At 39.4% G+C, this 20893-nt stretch overlaps 1 protein-coding gene across 1 annotated transcript; it reads right to left on the minus strand.

The window, feature by feature from the left end:
* Positions 1-1522: 1522 nt before the first annotated feature.
* On the minus strand, positions 1523-20032 carry ZKSCAN2 (zinc finger with KRAB and SCAN domains 2). The gene is made up of 7 exons (XM_012780128.3): positions 19177-20032; positions 17967-18153; positions 15853-15944; positions 15373-15499; positions 11037-11702; positions 9015-9494; positions 1523-6263 (listed from the first exon to the last, which is right to left on the minus strand). The coding sequence occupies exons 1-7, from the start codon at positions 19579-19581 to the stop codon at positions 5341-5343; spliced, it is 2880 nt and encodes a 959-aa protein (XP_012635582.2). The 5' UTR covers positions 19582-20032; the 3' UTR covers positions 1523-5340.
* Between the last annotated feature and the right edge of the window lie 861 nt (positions 20033-20893).

Genomic DNA, 20893 nt, shown 5'->3' on the forward strand with positions numbered 1-20893 from the left:
GCTATCAGGTAGAGACATCAATGGCTGAATTTCAGAAACATAATGTCCAGCATTTTTGTAAAGTTCAAACCAAGTAAAACTAATGTTTAAAGAAACATACATATGTGGGGGAAAACTATATACAGAATCAAAGGAGTGAGAAAATTAACAAAAGGAATCAGATCATTGTTGACTTCAGGAGAGCAGGGAAACAGACTAGGGAAGGAGTACGTAGACACCTCTTCAATTTCTCATATGTATTTGTTACATTCTTACGCATACATTAGATGTTCATTATATATGTTTTGTACTGGATTTATTGTATTTTCCTAAATTAAAAATAAGTGTTTATATATTCTATTTCTTTATCTCTCAGGTGTTGGAAATAGGAATGAAGTTAAGCTTTAAAAACTTTGAGTAACCTCTATTTAAACAAACAAAAACAGCAAAATGAACAACAAAACCCAGGACACACACCTTGGGGGTGAGATCAGGTATTAAATGGTTGGTTAGTGTTCAGTAGAGGCACAAGAGCTCATTGATACTCAAGGTAGACATGACAGCGGGGAACACCTGAGATTAGAAAGTTTTGCCAAAGGAAGTGGTAGTGGGATAAAATACACCATTTTCTGGAATGGTTGTCTACCAATAGGGCAATGTAAATCACTGAACAAGCATAGTCTTGGAACTTAGAAATGTACACATTCCATGGGTGTTAGTAAGAAGTGTTCGCAGCAAGTAGTATAAGGTGTCAGTGTCACTGGTATGAACAGTGAGGCTGATGGGGACTAGCAGAAGGTGGAGGCAGATGCATCAACACACCTCTGTTCTTTGATGAGAAAATGACATGTCTTCTTAATGAGCCTGATTCAGAAAAATTGGAGTCAGATAAATTTGGTCAGTTTTTCACTCAGGGCCACCCCAACGTCTTCCTGTGACTGTCCTGCAGGTCAAGCTCATTCCATTTAAGCTCCTGGTTGAGGGTCTGGAGGGTTATGGCACAGGAGTGGAGCCTGGAGATGACAAACTCAACCATCTCGGGCTGAATGGTGCCTTTAATGTGAGACAAAGCTGGGGTAGTCTGGAAGCAATGTCCTAGCAAGAGAAGGGTCACTTAGGTTTTGCTACTTCTTTGGGTCTTCATTTATTGTGGAGACTCTCATGTACCTATAAAAATCTGTGTTGTTTTTCCTGTTGATATGTTTTATTAATTTAACCTTCAGGCCCAGCCAGAAACCTTAAAAGTAAATTTTTGCCTTCCCTAACAGCTGTGTCTTTGGGGAAACTGTTGCGACTACTTCCACGCAGGCTGTGGGCGAGTGCCTCTTCAGAATCACACACAGCATATACAGCCAAGGCTAAGTCCACTGCATTAGAGCCAACTGTCACTGGGGACAATGGCAGGGGCAACTACAGAAAATTGCTGTCCAGGAACAGCTGTGCACTCACAAAAGATCCTTGCCTCTTGTGGGAATAGCAGGGAACTGTAATGAGCTGGAATTCTTTTTTATGAGCTACTATGATCAGCTTTTATCACCTTCTTGGATAAGTTTTCTTTTTTGTTAATAGAAAAACACCCTTAAAATTATGGCAGAAACCAATGGGAGTCATTTATTTTAGACATTTATTTCACATACAAGTTTTCAAGAAGACATCTAAGTGAACATCAGTAGAGAACAAAGAATAGACATACGTTTATTCTTGGTCTTGGAATGCATTCAGACAGATGCAAAGGCTTATAGTTACACAAGTTTCTCAGACACTCCTTTTATCTGAGGCTTCCCCAGCCCTCTCATAGGTGAGTCTCATCTGTCACTGGGCGTCAGACCTCACAACATAGGCTTTCTTCACTTCAGCTACCTGCCATTGGCTACTGAGGTACCTGGGGGCTGGGTACTGCTCAACATGAGGGACTTGGCCTTTCTCCTTACTGAGCAGGCTCCTGAGTTGACTCTGCTGTCACAGCATCCCTTTCCTAAAGCATGAAATGGATTCTGTATGGCCCGGATGCTGCATGCAGTGGTGAGCCAGGCTGGAAGCCTAGTCTTATAACCTCTTCCTTATCTATACCATGGTCAATAGACTCATGAAACATTAGAGCCAGAGCAACGTGGCAATCAAGTTCAACTTCTTTTCACATAAGGAACAAAGGCCCAGAGACAGGCTATGATTTGTCAAAGAACATTCATTAAGTGGCAGTGATGAGACTAAAACTTGTCTCTCTTGGCTTCTGGTCTAATGTTTATTCCACCATGGCAGGCTGCCCTGAGCTGTTCAAGTATATGTGTGAGGTTTTCCTCTTTACAAAAGCCAACGTTTCTTTCTAGAGGAATGAGTAAGGTTGAATGTATAATAACATCACTGGTAAGAACTGGAGGTATTTGTGGGAGTAACAAAGCAAGAATAGGCAGGAAATACAAGACCAATTTCCAAAATGTCTTGGATAAGATGTTAGAGACTAAAATGTCTGTTTATTCTACTTTTCAAAAATATGAATTGACATAATTTCCAAAAAGTAAGAAAAAATTGAATAAATGTAGGTTTAGGTAGTTGGTTGAGGTGGCCTGTAAGGTTTGTTGAGCTTTCCAACAGCCAGAACAAAGAGAAAAAGCAGTAAGTTATAAAAATCACAGTGTTTGTTAAGATAAAAACTTTTTTTTTATTTTTTGCTTAGGATCAGAGCTTTCCTTGGTACTGAGATACTAAGATTTAGGGGAAAAAAACCCTTTTTGTACGGATCTTCATAAAAGCAATGTTATCTCCTATAAAAGACACATTAATCAGAACATGATTATTTATTTCGACTTACATGTCCCAGCTGAAAAAAAGAAAAAATGCATGGAAGCAAGTAGCCTTGGTCTAACATGGAGCGTAGGAACTTCAGAACAAAGTTGATTAAATTAATACACATCCAAATAGACCATTTAAAATTAGGAATATAGGTAGGGGAATCCAAATTCCACCTCAGCTTGATCCCAGGCATATGTAAGTTAAACACAATCTGTTTGTTCCAGTAGAGATGGAATGGGTCTTGAGACTTTCCTGCCACTGGGAAAGGTTGAGACATGGAGGTACAGAATATAATTTTAGGCAATTTAAAGAAACTTTTCTGTGAGGAAGGTAGTGTTCCCACAACTGAGTTACTGGTCTTTTGTAACTGACATAGGTATAAGTGGCCCTGCTGTTTGCTGTGATACTTCTCTGTCATGTTGTTAAGTTCTTTGAGTACAGGCACCATGCTCCCTTTGTTCCTTTTTGTATCCCTCACTGGGACTACGACATGGCCTTACATATAACAGTGCTTAATAAATATTTATGAATAAGTCATCTACTTTCCTGAATCATGCTTCCATATAGTTATCAATCCTGTGTACATATTACTAAGTGGTGATTTCTATTAATGTGCATCTTCTCTAGAGTAGAAATTCCAGAACATCTACACAATATAAACACAAGCCCACTGGCACCACACACATCATACTGTGCTAGGCACACGACCAACATGAAACTGCACTTACCATTAGAAGTCTATAATTCAGACAACATAGGAAATCAATCTACTGAGATGTGAACAATCAGAACATTTCCAACAAATATAAATCAGAAACATTTATCAAGGTTTACCTGAGTCACCTGCCTTCCAACAGGCCACACCCTATTCTGGCACCATAAACTGGATTGCTTTCCATAGTGCCTACCCTCCTTGGTACTTTGCTGAACAGGTTTCAAAAGATTCAAACATACTGAAAGGAAAAAACATTATCTCCAGATGTCTTCAAATAAGAGAGCACTTGGACAAAGGAAAGGAGAGATAAGAGTAAATAATCATTTGGACACAGCCCTGACTCTGGTTGTCTTTCCACTAAACTTATGACTTCTCCCTCCCCAAAGCAAAGCCATCCTTGCTTACCTACATATGTACTAAGGGTATAAATGCTACTGGCCTCATCTTGAAGCAACTGGCCCTAGAAAATCAAATTCTGGGTTCACCTATAACTCCATGAATGAATTAACTATTCCCCCATTGGAACCTTTCCTTTAGCATTTACTGGGCTAGTGTCAAGGGGTTCTCAAAGAGATTTTTCAGACAAACAGGTAAACAAAGAAAACAAAAATGGAGTTCTGAATTACAAGTTTTTATAACTAATTTCATTTTCATTCAGTGAGCTAGAGAGTTGTATAATATGAACAGGGACTAGAAGCCTCAGAAACGGAGACTGGTATATTTAACACAGCTAGCCTTGGAAGTATTGGTCTGGACTGAGGTGGCTATCTGATATAAAGTGGGCCTAAGGAGTCCAACTGGTCTTAGAAATATTATTAATAAATGCCTCAGATCTGTACCATACTCTTTCCATACCCCCTTAAAGTTTAGAAATACTACTATACAGTATTATGCTGAAGTGTGGAGGTATAAAATATGTCAACATACCAGTCATGTTCTAGATAAGAGCCAGAGAAGTTACAGGGTAGAACTAGAATGTGTCTGAAATTCTACTTTACTTTAGTGAGACACATCACAGGCATGCATCCCATTCAATCTGAGGAGGGTATGGTAGCCCAGAAGAGTCAGAAAGGAGCACCCAGAATAATTAAGAGGTATGTGTAGGACTTATGAGAAACAGCTAAAGGAACTGGAATTACTCATAGACTGGAGAAGCAGGAGTCAAGGGGATTCAAGTCTTCAGGTACAGAAAAGGATGCTGGGTGATCAATTGCTTCTCATCTCTATGGAGGGCAAGACACTAGTAACAGGATTTCAGTGACAATACAGGGATTCTTCCCTAGCTATTTGGATCAACTTCTTGACACAAAAAGGTACACTGTAACAGACTTCTGAAGAAAGCTATAAAATCTTCACTTTCCTTTTGTGAATATCTTCAAAACCAAGATGAATTTGATGTAGTTCTTATCAGACTCCTGAGAGTTCTACCCAAATGTGAAGATCTGTTATCAAGTTGCATCCAGGATCTCATATAGTAGATAATGAAAAAGAAAAAAAAACTTTCAGCATTTTTATCTTTTTGAAAACAAGTCACCCACATGGAAGGACCTTGAATGCTGCTGGACTTAGCAATCCAATAGCAGTGGCCTCAACATATCGAAGAGGCTTTCATTCTGAACTCAGACAATTACCTTCTCCACTTTATTGAAGGAGAAGTTGAGATACATAGAAGAAGAGGAACAGACTGATCAAGTTAGAGGCAGAGGTGAGAACAGGATGAAATTAAAGTGTTTAGTTTCTTTACATTCTCAAGTTAATCTTGGGAATTACATTTTATAGCTAAGAAAAGATTGCTTCCAAGAGTGAGATTAGGGTACAATGGCTAAAGGGACATTTGGGAAGAGTAGAGATCATCATCAAAAAGTTTTCCTGAATTCATCAGTCTTTCCCCTATGTGGATTCTCTGGGGAATACACAGATGGAGGGTGTGGGAGAGGCTTCTCTCTCACATGAACTTCCCGGTGTTTGGTAAGCACAGAACTCTTACTGAAACGTTTGCCACACTGGGCACATCCATAGGGCTTCTCTCCAGTGTGTATTCTCCGATGTTCTCGAAATCTTGTGCAGTTATTGAAACTTTTTTCACAATCCACACATTTGTAGGGATTCTCTCCAGTGTGGACTCTCCGGTGGGCACTGAAATGAGAACTGTTGGTAAAGCTTTTCCCACATTCTCCACACTGATAGGGCTTCTCGCCAGTGTGGGTTCTCTGATGTATAATAAGACTGGAGCTTTGACTAAAGCATTTTCCACATTCTCCACATCTGTAGGGTTTCTCTCCTGTGTGGATTCTCTGGTGGGCACCAAAATTTGAGGAGTCATTAAAGCTTTTCCCACAGTCAAGACATTTAAAAGGTTTTTCTCCTGTGTGGATTCTTTGGTGTCTGATTAGGCTCCTGCTTCTACCAAAGCACTTCCCACAGACACTACACTTATAAGGATTTTCCCTCTGGTGGGTCATCCTGCACATAAGACGAGCACTCCTTCCAAAGCTTTCTCCGTATTTGAGAAGTCTGTAGGGTCTCTTCCCCATGAAAAGTTTCTGATGCACTACAGTTTTCCCTACATCTCTAGGCTGAGATATCAGCTTTCCCTGTCTAATTCCTTGAAGGTTTTCCCATTGTCTTCCTGAGATGCATTCCCTTTTACGATATTTACCAAGATCTGTATTCTGGGAAACAACTCTTTTGGACTTTTCTATTAATGCCCTATGCTGTTCCACGTCCTTATATATTACCTGCATTGGATCCTCCTTGATGCTACTTCCAATTTCAAAATCTGGAAAAAAAACAAAAACAATACAAATTTCACACAAGTCCTATATGAACATAAATAATTAAGCTGGCCTGCAAGGCTTGGTATATTATGATCCCTATCTACTTCACTAGCCTGAGATCCTATGACTCTTCCTTGATTATGTCATATTTTCTTGCAGTTCATGAACAAGCCAACAACACCCAGTATAGAATAGGCTTTCAGAAATGTTCTCTGAATTGAATTATAATCCAGACTATTATTCCTCATCCATATCCTGATTAACATGGGAGCAACTTGGCTTATCTTCCTGAAGTTCCTCTCTAATTCATCCTGTCTTCATTATTTCACACCTATACTAAAATATACTACACTATGCTAGTCTTTAGAGTATACTAGAGTACACTAGAATATATTCTAGTGACCACTAGTGACCAAGTCCAAATTCCTCAAGGGTCTTCAGGAACTAAATTCACCAGTATCTAATCATATCCTATCCAAGAATACTTCCTACTTCTCCTCATATGTTCTCGTTTCGTTGTTTTTCTGGTTGTCAAATTAACCACACTAAGTCAAATTTTAATTCTCACTGTTCCCCAAACTGAAATTATTTTCTCCTCACTCTTTCATCTGCATCTCATGTTCACTACAAGGTACATCTTGGATCCAGCCTTTTTGTGCAGTTTTCTGGACAGAGATCATGATATGTGAAGAGACACAAGTTTTGGAATCACACAGCTCTGGTTCTGATCCCATCTTGGTCACTTATTAACTGTATGATTTTTGCATTAACTTTTTATTATGGGAAATTCAAACATATGGAAAAGTAAAGAGAATAGTATTTATCATGAACAACCATGAATCACTTATCTACCTTTACCAATGATCTATTTATGGTCAATACTATGATTTCTACTCCCACACACTCTCTGTTCCCTCTACCTAGACCACTTTGAAGCCAATTCTAAACATTGTATTATTTCCTCCATAAATATTTGAGACAAGCTGTGTAACTGAGGCCCAATTCAGGTTTGATTCCAAAATCCTCATTCTTAAGCATCTTCTACCCTACCTTGTTTCTACTTACCAGTGTCAACATTAATTTCCTTCTACACATTTAGTTGAAACTGCTAGTAACTCTCATTCCCAAGTGTGGTGGCTGTGGTATGGGTTGGGGAGAAGAGGGCAGCCATCATTCAATCCAGTAACTTAAGTAAAAAACTCCAACAATGCCATCTTTCATTTAGCAGTTCTTTTAAAGCTTTCTGATTGAGTCCAACGTTGTTCTGGGGTTTGGAGGAAGTCTCAGCCTAGCAGTTAGCTCAGACAGAACCTGATAATTTGAGGATAGGTCTGGAACTCACCTTAAGATTCGCAAGGACTCTGTTTCCATAATTATCAAAACCAGGATTATATAGGACTTAAATTTAAGCCTTTAGAATTTCTCATATAAATACTATCAGAGAGCATAATGGACATTACTGGAGCAAACTGGACATTACTTTTGCTTGCTGGGCTTCTGTAGTCAATTCAGGCAAACTGGAGCCTCTTGCTTCAAGAAACTATTCCTACACTACCTCATACATTCAAATGATACTTGGGGGATTAATTTAGTGCTACCAAAAGACAGAGCTCATGTCCCTCAGGAGCTCACCATTTACTGGAAGATCTTAGGACATATAAAGTGTTCTGTGCCATAAGACAGACAGTATGAGAGTTGAGAGAGAATTTGAACATGAAAATATATGAAATCAATTCATCTTGTAATTGCCTAAAACAAAAAAAAAACAAAAAAAAAAACAAAAAAAAAAGAAATCAAGGACATTTCAGGTGGAGGGAACATCACAAGCTAAAGTTTAGATGTGAGAGAGCTTAAGGTACATGTAGGAAATAGCAAGTAGTTTTGCTTTGAATAAGCATAGAGTGTAGGAAGAAAAATACTAACACACAAGGCTAAAAGAATAAGATGAGCTCAGATTAAAAAGGGATGTAAAACTTCAATAAAGTATGGATGGGAAAAACTGTTTTGGAGACTTTTACAATAGTCTAGGCAAGAGACAGAGAAAGATTGGACTACAGTAGTGGCTATGGTAACTGAAGGGATCAACAGACATGATAGTCTACAACCACTGACAAAATGTGTCACCTGCCTGGACGATGATGAGTGAGGAGGTATCAAGATCACCTCTGAAGTTTTAAATCTGGATGAGCTGTGGGAGACCATGGAAAAGAGCCATGAAGTAGGCAGAAAATGACATTTTAATTTTGAACATATTAAGCCTGAGCTACTGGTGAGATGCCCATAAGGGTATCCAGCAGTCAGTGGGAAAGATGCAAGGTGGAGCTCCGGACCAGGATAGTCTCTCTCTCATTGTGTCTTTGCTTATCTTTTTTTCTCATACATATCACATAGAGCTATGAGATATTTCTGTTTTGAGCTTATTGACACACCTCCTTTATCCAAGTTTTTTCTCATGTATAATTCTAAGTTTTTCTACCTCACTGCATTTCCAGGAGATACACTGACCTATACAGGCAAAAACCAAAATGCCAAAACCAAGTCACTAAAATATGAGTTCCTCCTTTGAATTAAAAGTACCATGAGAACAGGAACTGTTTCATTCATTGTTATATACCCTGTTCCTCAAATAGCACATGGCTTTCAAATATTTGTTGAATGAGTAAAATATTCATAAGCAATGTGCCAGATCTACTGATTTTTCAGTAAATCACACTTTCTCCTCTCTTAGACTAAAACCCCTTCATAATTCTTACCATTTGGATCTGGAGGTCCTTGGAATTCTGGCTCCTGTATAATTTCCTCCTCACTCATTCTCTCACTGCCAGAATCTTCTATTACTGCCTCCTGTGAGGTTTCCTCTGCTTCCCAACCTGTAGGTTCCTCATGTTCAACCTCAATACCCTCTCTTTCTTGCCTTAAGGGTGAAGAGACTTCTTCTGGGGTGCTGGTGGAAGGGGCAGATGCCCGAGAGTTAATTAGGGCATCCATCTCCTTGTAGAATGCACAGGACTCTAGCACATGGCCATTTTTCACTTTGCGGTAACTCTTCTGAAGGCTCTTGAACTTGGTTCTGCATTGTTCTGGTGTCCGGAGGAAGCCACACTCCCGAAGTTGTTCAGCCACAGCCCCATACAATTTGCTCTTCCGATGACAGGCTTGAAGTGCTTCATAAAACCGAGTCTCACGGAGGATATCAAGAAAAGTCTTTGTTTCTTCATAGCCCCAGTGTACACCTGCCATTCAAAGATAAAGATCAAAGATATTAGAAAAGGAGTCACTATGAAATGTAAGGGGTTAAAAAAAATCGCATTCACAGTAGCAACAGGAACTATGATATGCCTAGGAATAAGCTTTGCAAGAAATAAAGTCTATATGAAAAATCTATAATATTTTATTGAAAGACATAAAATAACTGGAATAAACAGACACTGTTTCTGGACAGAAGGCTCAAGTTGAACAAATATCAATTCTCAAATAAATCTATATAGTCAAAGTCCCAATGAGATTTTAACTGAAATTAATAAGCTCATCTAAGTTTACTTGGAAGAGTAAAAATATAATCCCCAAATCTGCCATTGCTATGGAGATTAACTAAAGGATTTAACTGTCTAAAAGTATCTTTTCATAGTAGTTAAGAATAATAGACTAAAATCCCCAACTGGAACTTTTCTCCCCAAAGTTCTTATCATTTCTTTAACCAGTGTTCCTGAAGAGCAGAACTATGTCCAAAGTAGTTTTGACATCATTGAGTCCTCTACTCTAAAAGATGAAATGATCTATAAGACAAGCAGATGTTCTGTATTTATTGTAGAATAAAACTTTTCAGGACGTATCTGAATATAATTGGTTAAATATGCTTTTTGTGCATTTTGTAATCTTTTGCAAGAGTGATTTTATCCTTTATCTTACTGGGTGGCCTCTTCTGGTCCTATCACTGGATTCCCGATTTGAGATCACCCTAAGACCCCAACCCTCATGTTTATGGATTTTCAGATTGGTGAGTAACAACTCTGTGAGATATTCTTAGCCATACTTTATAGACAAGAAAATTGAAGCTCAAAGTAGTTACATTATTATGTTCACTGTCATATGTCCACTGTTATTTTAACTGGCAGTTTAACTCTGCATGTCCTAGTCACCAAATATTCAATACCAGCTTTCTTTTGCAGTGTATCTATCTTTTTAAATTTAAGGACTCTGTTCTTGTACTTAAGATATAACACTTATAAGCAACATATAGTTTTTTAATGTATATTCATTTTCATTAATGATATATTAGAAGTTTTATCTATTATCTATATTCTTTCAATTTGACATCTATTTTGTGTTCCTTTTTTCTCTCCTTTTTTGTCTTCTTTTAGATTAAGCAAAAATTTTTAGTTTGTTTTTTACACTCCTTTGACTTATTATATATTCTCTTACTGGTTATAATAATGTATCCTTGACTTATTATAATCAAATACAATTGATTGCTTCATATCAATTTTCAGATCCTTAGAACCATTTAGCTCTATCTTCCTTCTACAAGGCCCCAAATACTCAAAAACCCACGCTGTGCTCTAAACTGAAAAAGAAAACTCCACAGCCACTCACTGCTTTTACTCAGCCTGCACTGGGCATAGCAACAAACATCTGAGAGTACTTTCAGTTATGTGGCCACATCACAGTGAAGTGGCAAGGGATGCTGACAGCACTCGCCAGGTTTGGTTGCTTCTAGTTTACTTCTTTTTCCACACATCCATTTTCATACCAGAAAAAGAAAGCACAATTCTTACCACTTAAGTTTTGAAACAAGACAGGGGCACCACGGATCTCAGACTTGCGAACAAATTCAATGCCTATTTCATCACCATCAGAATCTTCTGCAGCTTCCTCCTCCTCTACCAAACTGATCTGTTCTTTAGCAGTGATGCCAATTCTCTTCAGTCTGGGAAGAGATATCATCTCTTTTGGCTTATCAGTGGATGAAGCATGGGCTGCAGGGTTCAACAAAGCATCCATGTCCTCAAAGAAGGCGCAGGGTTCTAGCATGTGGCCATTTCTCACTTTTCGATAGCTCTTCTGGAGACTTTTGAACTTGGTCCGACACTGTTCTGGAGTTCTGAGGAAGCCACATTCTCGCAACCATTCAGCCACAGCACCATATACCTGGCTATTTCGGGGACAAGCCTGAAGTGTTTCATAGAAGCGAGATTCTTTGAGAATTGCAAGAAAAGTTTTAGTTTCCTCATAACTCCAATGCACACCTGCTATTTTTTCATCTTCTAAACCCCATTGTTGCTGCTCTCTCCATGTTTTTCCTGCATTCCTTGCAGGGATCTTAACAGCATGAATTGACTTTTCCTTGATATTCCTCTTGCTAGAGGAATACAGACCTAGAGTCCATGGCTCCTTTCTTTGTTCCAACGGGGCTATCTTGTTAGATGTAGACACTGTACTACCTACAGTAAAAGAAACATATTTCATGGTAGACACAGAAGTCATTACTGCATGCCTCAATCTGCTATAGTATGTTCTCCTTGACCTCTTCTTCACACCAAAGCCTTTCTCAGCCATGACAGTGCATGCTATAGTTATGCTTACATGACTTCTATGGCACAATCATCTATTTAGTAACTTACACTATCAGTTTACTTCTCATATATGTATCATTTTTTTCCCTAGCTAGTTCTTATAGGAAAAGCTTTAAGGGTAAGGAACATATTTTATTACCTTTGATACCCACTCAGTAGCTAACACTGTGCTAGGTTCAGAACATAGTCCTAATCAGTATTTGTTACTTATAAAATAAAGTGTACTTGTATCTGTTCCCCATACATCATCTATGGCCAACCCAGCATACAGACATATATACACACTGGGGCCATGAGAGGTGAGAAGTTAGGAGTTTTTGCAAAACTATATTACAAAGCTAAAGTAATCAAAACGGTATGGCACTGGCATAAAAACAGACACAAAGACCAGTGGATCGGAATACAGAGCCTAGAAATAAGTCTATGTATGTATGGTCAATTAAACTTTGACAAGGATGTCAGGAATACACAAGTGGGAAAAGATAAATAAATGGTATTGGGAAAACTGGATATCCACACACAAAAGAGTGAAACTGAACCACTTATCTTACATCACTCACAATAATTAACTCAAAATAGATTAAAGACTTAAATGTAAGACCTGAAACCATAAAATTCCTAGAAGAAAGCAGAGAAAAAGCTCCTTGACATTGGTCTTGGCATTAATGTTTTTGGATATGATATTAAAAGTACAACAAAAGCAAAAATAAGTAAGTGGGACTACTTCAAACTAAAAAACTTCTGCACAGCAAAGGGAACAATCAACAAAGTGAAGAGACAATCTATGGAATGGGGGAAAATATACGCAAACCATATATCTGATAAGGAGTTAATATCTAAAATATACAAGGAATTCAACAAACAAAAAGAACCCAACAAATAATCTAATTAAAATGGCGCAAAGGACCAGAATAGACATTTTTCCAAAGACATACAAGTGGCCAAAAAGTAAATGAAAAGGTGATCAACATCATTAATTGTCAGGGAAATGCAAGTCAAAACCACAATGAACTATCACCTCATACCTGTTAGAATGGTTATCATCAAAAAGACTAAAGATGGTAAGTGTTGGCAAGGAGAAAATGGAACCCTTGTGTACTGTTGGTGGAAATGTAAATTGGTACAACCATTATGGAAAACAGGTTCTACAGAAAACTAAAAATAGAATTACCATATGATTCAGCAATACCACTACAGAGTATATAGTCAAATGAATTCAAGTCAGTATACCAAAGACATATTTATACTGCCATGTTCAATGCAGTATTATTCACATATAGCTAAGATATAGAAGCAACCAAGTGTCCACCATTAGATGAACAGATAAAGAAAATGTGTTATATATACACAGTGGAATACCATTCAGTCTTAAAAAAAACAGGAAATTCTGTCATTTGCAACAACATGGATGAACCTGGAGTACTTTATGTTAAGTGAAATATGCCAGGCAAAGAAAGACAAATACTGCATGATCTCACTTACATGCAGAATGTAAAAAAGTCAAACTCAGAAATGGACAGTAGAATGATGGCTACCACAGGCTGGGGGAGGACAGATGGCGAAAAAGGGGAGATGTTAAAAGATACAAAATTTCAGTTAGGAGGATTAAGTTTTAGTGACCTACTGCATAGAATGATGACTATAATAAATAAAAAATGCATTGTGTATTTCAAATTTGCTAAAACAGTATATTTTAATGTTTTTACCATAAAAAAATGAAAACCATGTGAGGTGATAGATTTATTAATTCGCTTGATTTAATCACTCAACAATGTAAACATGTATCAAAACATCACATTGTACCCCCTAAATATATACAATTATTATTTTTAAATCAAAAATATTGTAAATAACACAAAAGATAAAAAATGTTGGTGAAGCTGTGGAGAAAAGGGAACCCTTGTGCACCGTGGGTGGGAATATAAGTTGGTACAATCATTATGGAAAACCATACAAAGTTCCTCAAAAAATTAAAAATAGAACTACCGTATGATCCAGTAATCCCACATTTGGGTATATACCCTGAGGAAACAAAATCAATATTTTGAAGAAATATTTGCACTCCTATGTTCATTGTAGTATTATTCACAATAGCCAAGACATGGAAACAACCCAAGTGTCTGCTGATGGATAAATGAATAGTCAAAATGTAAAAATAAAGAATATATACATATAGACATACGTAAATATATACAAATAATGGAGTGCTACTCAGCCATAGAAAAGAAGGAAATCCTGCCATTTGTGACAAAATGGATGAACTTACAGGGCATTATGCTAAGTAAAATAAGCCAGACAAAGACAAATATTGTACGATCCCACTTATATAGGGAATCTAAAAAAGTTGAACTAATAGAGAGAACAGAATGGTGACTGGGTGATTGACAGGGGTTTATGAGGGGGATAGGAAGATGTCAGTCAAAGGGTATAAAATTTTACTTATAAGATTAATAAGTTTTGGGAGTCTATTGTATAGCATGGTGACTATAGCTAATAATACTATATTGTATATTTGAAATATAATCTAAAAGATTAGACCTTAAGTATTCTCACTACACATGTACACCCCAATACAAAGGTAACTATGAAATAATAGATGTGTTAATTTAACTAGGTTGTGGTAATTATTTCATAATGTGTACATATATATAAAAGCATTAAGTTGTATCCCTTAAATATACACACTTTTATATGTCAATTTACCTCAATAAAAGCTGGAAAAAATTTTTGGCAGAAGAATCTAATTTTCAGATAAAAACTTATAGGACTCCACAAACAGATACATTCAAGAAATAAGGTGTAGTTGTTTTGTTTAAGGAGTTATGGGGGTGGAGGGCAGAAAAGCCTTATAACTTAGGTTCCTGGTCCTGAGACATATCAAAGTTACCTTTTTCCTCAAAAGAGACTGAAATCTACTCTTCTACTACATGAAGTGGAAAAATAATCTGTGATTTCATGTTTTATAATTAGTACAGATGTAGGTTTCATAAGTATTTATTGAAAACATAAAAGTACAGATATAGGTTTCATAAGTATTTATTGAAAACATAAAATATTTCATAAACTCAGAAAAAAAACAACTTTCAGAGACATTCTGGTAATGTTAATAGGAAATAGTGGTAAGAACAGGAAGCAAATGAGTTTGCTACCTTATAATACTGAAGACATAAATATATGCCTTAAATTTGAATCCTAGCTACGTTGCTTACTTTACTTTTTGACCAGGGGAAGTTTCTTAACTTCTTTAAGCCTCAATTTCCTGGGGATAACACCACCTACTATGCTAGGCTATTTTCTATAATATAAATATGACAGTCAAATATAACTTCTCTCCAATGTTTTAATCACTATTTTATTTTATTTTTTACTAGAAGGAAGAATGGGTGAGGTGAGAGAACCTAGATAAGTACTTAAATTAGACAATCCATGGAAATCCTCTTTAAGTGGTAACATTTATATCTGACTATTTTATAATCAGTAGAAATAAATATACTAGAAATCCCCAAGTCTTTTATTTGGAAAGGAAAAGAATCCTTACCCAAGGAGACCATGTTCCCAACACTCTCCTTCCTGATACCCCGGTAAAGGTCTCTGTGAGCAGGAATCTGATGCACATTCTTTTTGTAGGAAAAACCTCTCATGATGTGGACATCTTTCAATGGTTTCTGTAACGACACTAACATCAATGACTACCAAGATAACTGTGTAGACCTCCAAAAGATGAATGATCATGGATGAAGCAGAGATGGGCCCTAAAGAAGAATTGAAGTCAAGGAGTGAAGTATATACTATGTGCCAAATGAAGCAGAAGATAAAATAAAGAATCATAAGATGAGGTAAGAGACATGATCCAGCAAGGAGTCCCATTACTCAGAAGACTTGGTCCAATTTTTTCTGGAAAAGGAATAAAGGGGAAAAAGTATCTTGGAAGGAATATACAAATTTGAGGATATTAAAAGCACAGGAAATCATAGTGACTAAGCACTAAGGAAGGCCAGAAAGGACAATTACAATTTACCTGGGACCCAGAAGGAAGTCGTGTGGCTGTCACTTCTTGATCTGTGGTGCTCCATTCACCAGAAGGAGCAGGAACCCAGGGAGAAGGTCGAGCTGTAAAAAGAGAAAGAAATAATTAGTATTATGGGCTAGGGCCCTTTAATTCCTGATGCTTCTCCTATTGAGAAATGAGCACATATTTAAAAACCAACAAATACAAATAGATCATTTTCTTGATGAATTCAGAACAATGCCCCAAATGACAGTATCCTAAAGCCAGGCTCACAAACTCTAGTGCTTTCAGGTTGTGAGCAGGGAAAGTACATGAATAAGGGGGCTAGGTAAGGACTGTGGGGAACTAGAGAGCACATGTCCCATGGGAAGGGGACAGTCAATGCTCAGTTCCAGCGGATGCTTCAATGTGAGACTAAGGCTATGGCTCTTGTAGAGTCAAAGCTTCTTGATTTTTCAAGAGAAGCCAGAAATCTAGACTTTATATGAAATCTCTGAAGTCTTAAACCTTGAGAACTAAAAACAAACAACAAAGCCCCCAAATGAAAACTCTCTGTAGATGAAACAAAAGAAGTCTGACTTAGCATACAAGTTACCATTTTGTGATCTCTAGTATAAGTTCCCTATGAGTGAATATTGTCCTAAGAATGTAGCATACACAAATACATAGTAATGGACTCTACAGGCAAATAAACCCCTCCAAGGGTGGAAGGAAGACAAATAAACACCTATATAGCACAATTTGTGGTCTAACTTCTTCCCTATCTAGGGTAGACTTCAAGAATAAACATCACTTGTGACTAAAATGTCAAAAGCTTGCTCCACTACTTTCTAAAGAAGCAAATCAAATCATTTCCTTGGAACCATCATAATCCCTGAGGCACACATGGCTGGAATCATACATCTTCCCTTAGAATGAATTCATCTTTCTGAGATATCTATCCCTCAAATTTTCTGTCCTCCATACCCCTAGTTAGTACTTCAACTTTTCCACTTTAGGAATTCCTTGTTGGCTTGGGGTACAAAACCCTGAAATAATCACAAATAGGTATTTTTTGCACTAACTTTATAGGTTAGAGTCACTGGGGCCATCTAATCCATGTGAACTAGGGAGCTTTGATGCTAATTAACACACTCTGGATAATTCAGAAACCACTAATATTTGCAACACATTATATCATAATATGAATGTGGGGATGGGTAAAAGGGTGGGATATGGTAGTAGTCAATCTTGCCTCTCAGTGCAGGACTGTATAAATCAGATTTGAAGTTTAAAAGTAATTGTGCTACACTAATGACCTTTTTATTTCCCTTCTATAGAAGAAAGAATGGAAAGTTGGAGAAGTTAAGTACCTGACCAAAGCCACACAGATAAAAAATGGCAGAGCTAGGTTTTAAACCCAGGTCTGTCGGCCTCTACAGCCTAACCTCTTAACCTCTATGCATTAATGCTCCTTTTCATATTACTTACCAAGATCACAGAGAGAGGGTGGCAGAGACAGGATATAAATGAAAGTCTTTGGACCTTAGGCCCGGTGATTTTACCATTCCTCTCTTTAAGCCTGAGATAGAGCCACACTTCAAGGGACGGACAGATCACTGTGGACTGGGAAGGACAGAGTGTTCATTTCCTTGTATTTGACTTGATTTATTAATGGCTAGAGCAGCTGTGAACATCAGTGGTCCCTTTCTGTGAAGACTTACTTTTTATCTCTTTCATTATGCCACTTCTGTGATGCCTTCACTTCTGAGTAATTTTTAAATATAAATGTTTTGTTTCCCTTTCCAAACAGTTTTTCAAGTTGTTTACAGTCAGCCAAGAGCACATACACATACACATATGGCAGGACTAAAAAACGAGCTGACTGTGGAATGGAGATCGAAAATAACACTACAAGACCTCAATGCTGGCCCAGGCAATCTAAGTTTTCCCAGTTTCCATCTTTAAGATACCTTTTTCCTTATGTTGCATATGTTCCCAACTCTTGAAGCCTTTCTCCCCAAATATTCAATTTACTTTCACATATATAATTAGGGGACCCTACACTAAGCAATACACAGTGTAAGGGATACAATATAAATCTGCACAGTCTCTGTACTGGGCATGCCCTGAGGCCTGATTACCATTCTTGGGTAAGGGTTGATGCTCTTTCTTTCTGTTCAGCTGTTCCTGGTGTCCTGAGTGGAGGTTTCCAGCTTCCTCCCGAGATACCACCCTGGCTTGGGTCTCCATCTGGTCTGGCTGAAAGTCTGCCATCTCCCAAGCTGCTCCAAGTGGGGCTTGCTTCTTTCTGTGTACAGGACTACTGACCTGGGAAATAAAGTCAATACCAAAATGGAAAAAGGCAGGAAAAGAGGTCCAAATCAGGGCCAAATTCTCCCAAGAAAGAGATAGAAGAAGGATACAAGATATATGAAGGAATGAAAAATTCACTCCATTTCTAAGGGTGTCTCTGAGGGCACTGGGTTAACAGTACTGTCTAGGAGTCTGGTCATAAAGGAACAGAAGAGTGCTCTTTATTACTATTTAGTGGGGAAAAAATCTGTCAGGAGTTAAATACATAGCCTCCCTATTACTAGAATAGCTGTTACTTGAGTCCTCACATCTACTAGGTTCACAGAAAAAAGTTATCAGAACATAAATATATTCATTAGTGAACTGAAAACTTACAAAATTAATCTCCACATCTGTCTATCTATCCCTGATCAACACAGCTACCTGCTGATATATTTTACACAGTGCAAATCCTGTGTAAGGTAAAACTGCAAATCTTGCAAAAGCTGCAGGATTTCATGAGGTTAATGAAAGGTGTGTTGAAAAAGAACTAGATGAGCATGCGAAGCTACTGAAAAATGAAGATCTGGCAGTTAAACTGGAGTGACAAGGATGATGGCAATGAGAGCACTTCAGAAGACACTGACTGGAATATTAAACGATTAGAGAGGACTCTGGGATAACAGATGGAGTTCATCTTTTTTTGAGGGAAGGAGCAAAAATAGCCTTCTTTGATCAAGCTGCAAAAGTCAACCCCTATGAAGCATAACCATATTGTTCTCTCATATATTTTTGTTGCAAATATTATGCCAAAGATTAAAACAAATACTTGGGTACATAATGTTTAGTTTCATTTGCAAGATAGTATTTCAATCAAAGCTTTTATTCTTCTACTTAGTATAAAATTCTGATCCCCTTTTAAGTGGATTTACTTTAAGGGTCTTTTATTAGTACCATTTATCTTTCCATAATAAGCACCACTTCTTGCAATACATCGCTGCCCATGTGCCTTCCTCATTCCCTTCTTTCTAAATACAAAAATTTGGAAAATTGTCTCACCTGCTGTCTTACTCTTCCAGTCTCTTTCTCTAAGTGTACTACCAGCGCTACCGCCTCCTCTCCACTTTCCGGATACTGCTTCTGTGCCCAAGCCTGAATCTTCTCGGGTAAAATGGTGAGAAACTGCTCAATCACCAGCAGTTCAAGTATCTGCTCCTTGGAACGTATTTCTGGCTTCAGCCACCGGCAGCAAAGTTCCCAGAGTTTACTGAAAGCTTCATGGGGTCCGGTCACATCCTCATAACAGAATTGCCTGAAGCATTTGCGAAAGGTCTCAGACTCAGAGATATCTGATCCTTCCAGGATGGGCTCTGATGTCCACTCGGGGTCTTTTTCCACCTTCATTATTATGCACCCCTCAACTTCCAAGGGAGCGTCGATCTGAGAGTCCAGGGCTGCAGCCATACTCCACCTCGGGGGGTCAGCCTCACGTCTAGCTCAAAGTAGGGACCCAGTAAGCTTCCAAGACGTCCCTGCTTAATGTTCTTGGAATTGTGGTAAGGTAGGGAGGAAAAACGACAGTGTCAGCAGGAACAGGGTACTCCAAGCTGATTAATCAAATCTATCTGAGGCCCTTGAATAGGTTAACGTGTACCCTAAGGTCCAAAAACTCAGTCTCTTCTCCAAACAAGATGTGTCCTCGCAATGTGATTTTCTAGGGTGCATCCCTTTTAGTGCAATGACGGAAACCAAAGGACTCGAGGACAAGCGGATTGAGGGGATGGACGGAGGCGGATAGCCCCGGCCGGAGGGGGTGTGTCAGATACCCCGGGGTCAGGCTCCCGGGAGGCGAGGCCCCGAGTGGGGGGGGCCGGATGTGCAGGCCCCGCCCGGCCCCGGGTCACCGCCGCGCGCTCGCGGGTGTCCGGTGGGATCTAGCGGTGTCTTGAGACCACCGCCGGGCTCTTTCTGGGCCCACAGCGGCCCCAGCCGTCCTCAAGAAACCTTCTGCACGCCGAGCAAAGGCCGCAGAACGGTTCTTCACGGAGGGGAGCGGAGCCGTGGGACGAAGCATAGGCCTCTCAGGGGGCGGCGGCCGGCTCCTCGCGTTCGGCCTCGTCCACTCGGCCAGCGGAGAGCGCAGGGGTCGCTGGGAGCCACGGCTACGCATGCGCCGCCCGCAACCGAGCGCCGCGGGGTCCGCGCGAGGCTTCCTCGCGGGCGAGGGTCTGGGGGGAGGGGGCTGCGTGGTGGACTCTCGCGAGAGAGCGCAGCGCGACGACTTGCCGCTGAGGGACTTTAGAACTGAGGGAGGCGGAGGGTCTTCCCCGGGGCGGAGGGACACAGTGGGACTCCAGTAGACATTCCGCCGGAGACGGTGAAACCGTATGGGGAAGGGGAGTCCGAGTCCTGTTTCAGGCGGAGAATCTAGGCGGAGGAGAGAGAGACATCCCTGAGGTGGAGGAGCACTACTGGGCAGGCGGCTCAAAGTCCTTTTTGTTCCGGAAGAACACGCAGGGCGTGGGGACTCCTTTGTCTTGCGGAGGGATCACGTGCCATGTTCCTGCCCGAGGCTCTCTGTGGCTCCCGACGGGCGTTCTGGTGGCGGGGACCCTCGGTGGGACCTCCTTCCCTTCGCGGAGGGACACGGCGTGTTGCTGCCTCTCCCTTTGCGGAAGGACCTGGGGATGCCTGTGGTTTCCCTGAGGCCGTTTCATCTTTGGGGTTCTTACTGCCTCCTGCTGTGTGGGTCTGGGTGTTTCTAAACAAGAGCAGA

This window comes from Microcebus murinus, chromosome 19 (assembly GCF_040939455.1).
Source record: "Microcebus murinus isolate Inina chromosome 19, M.murinus_Inina_mat1.0, whole genome shotgun sequence".
Taxonomy (NCBI): domain Eukaryota; kingdom Metazoa; phylum Chordata; class Mammalia; order Primates; family Cheirogaleidae; genus Microcebus; species Microcebus murinus.

Bases quoted from the DNA above. Each gene is read 5' to 3' on its own strand.
- ZKSCAN2 (XM_012780128.3), bottom strand. From the start codon at position 19,581: ATGGCTGCAGCCCTGGACTCTCAGATCGACGCTCCCTTGGAAGTTGAG. The intron at 11,703-15,372 runs GTAAGGATTCTT...CTTTTACTGTAG, and splicing joins TGGGAACATGGTCTCCTTGG to GTAGTACAGTGTCTACATCT. The intron at 6,264-9,014 runs GTAAGAATTATG...TTTTTTTTCCAG, and splicing joins AGGACCTCCAGATCCAAATG to ATTTTGAAATTGGAAGTAGC.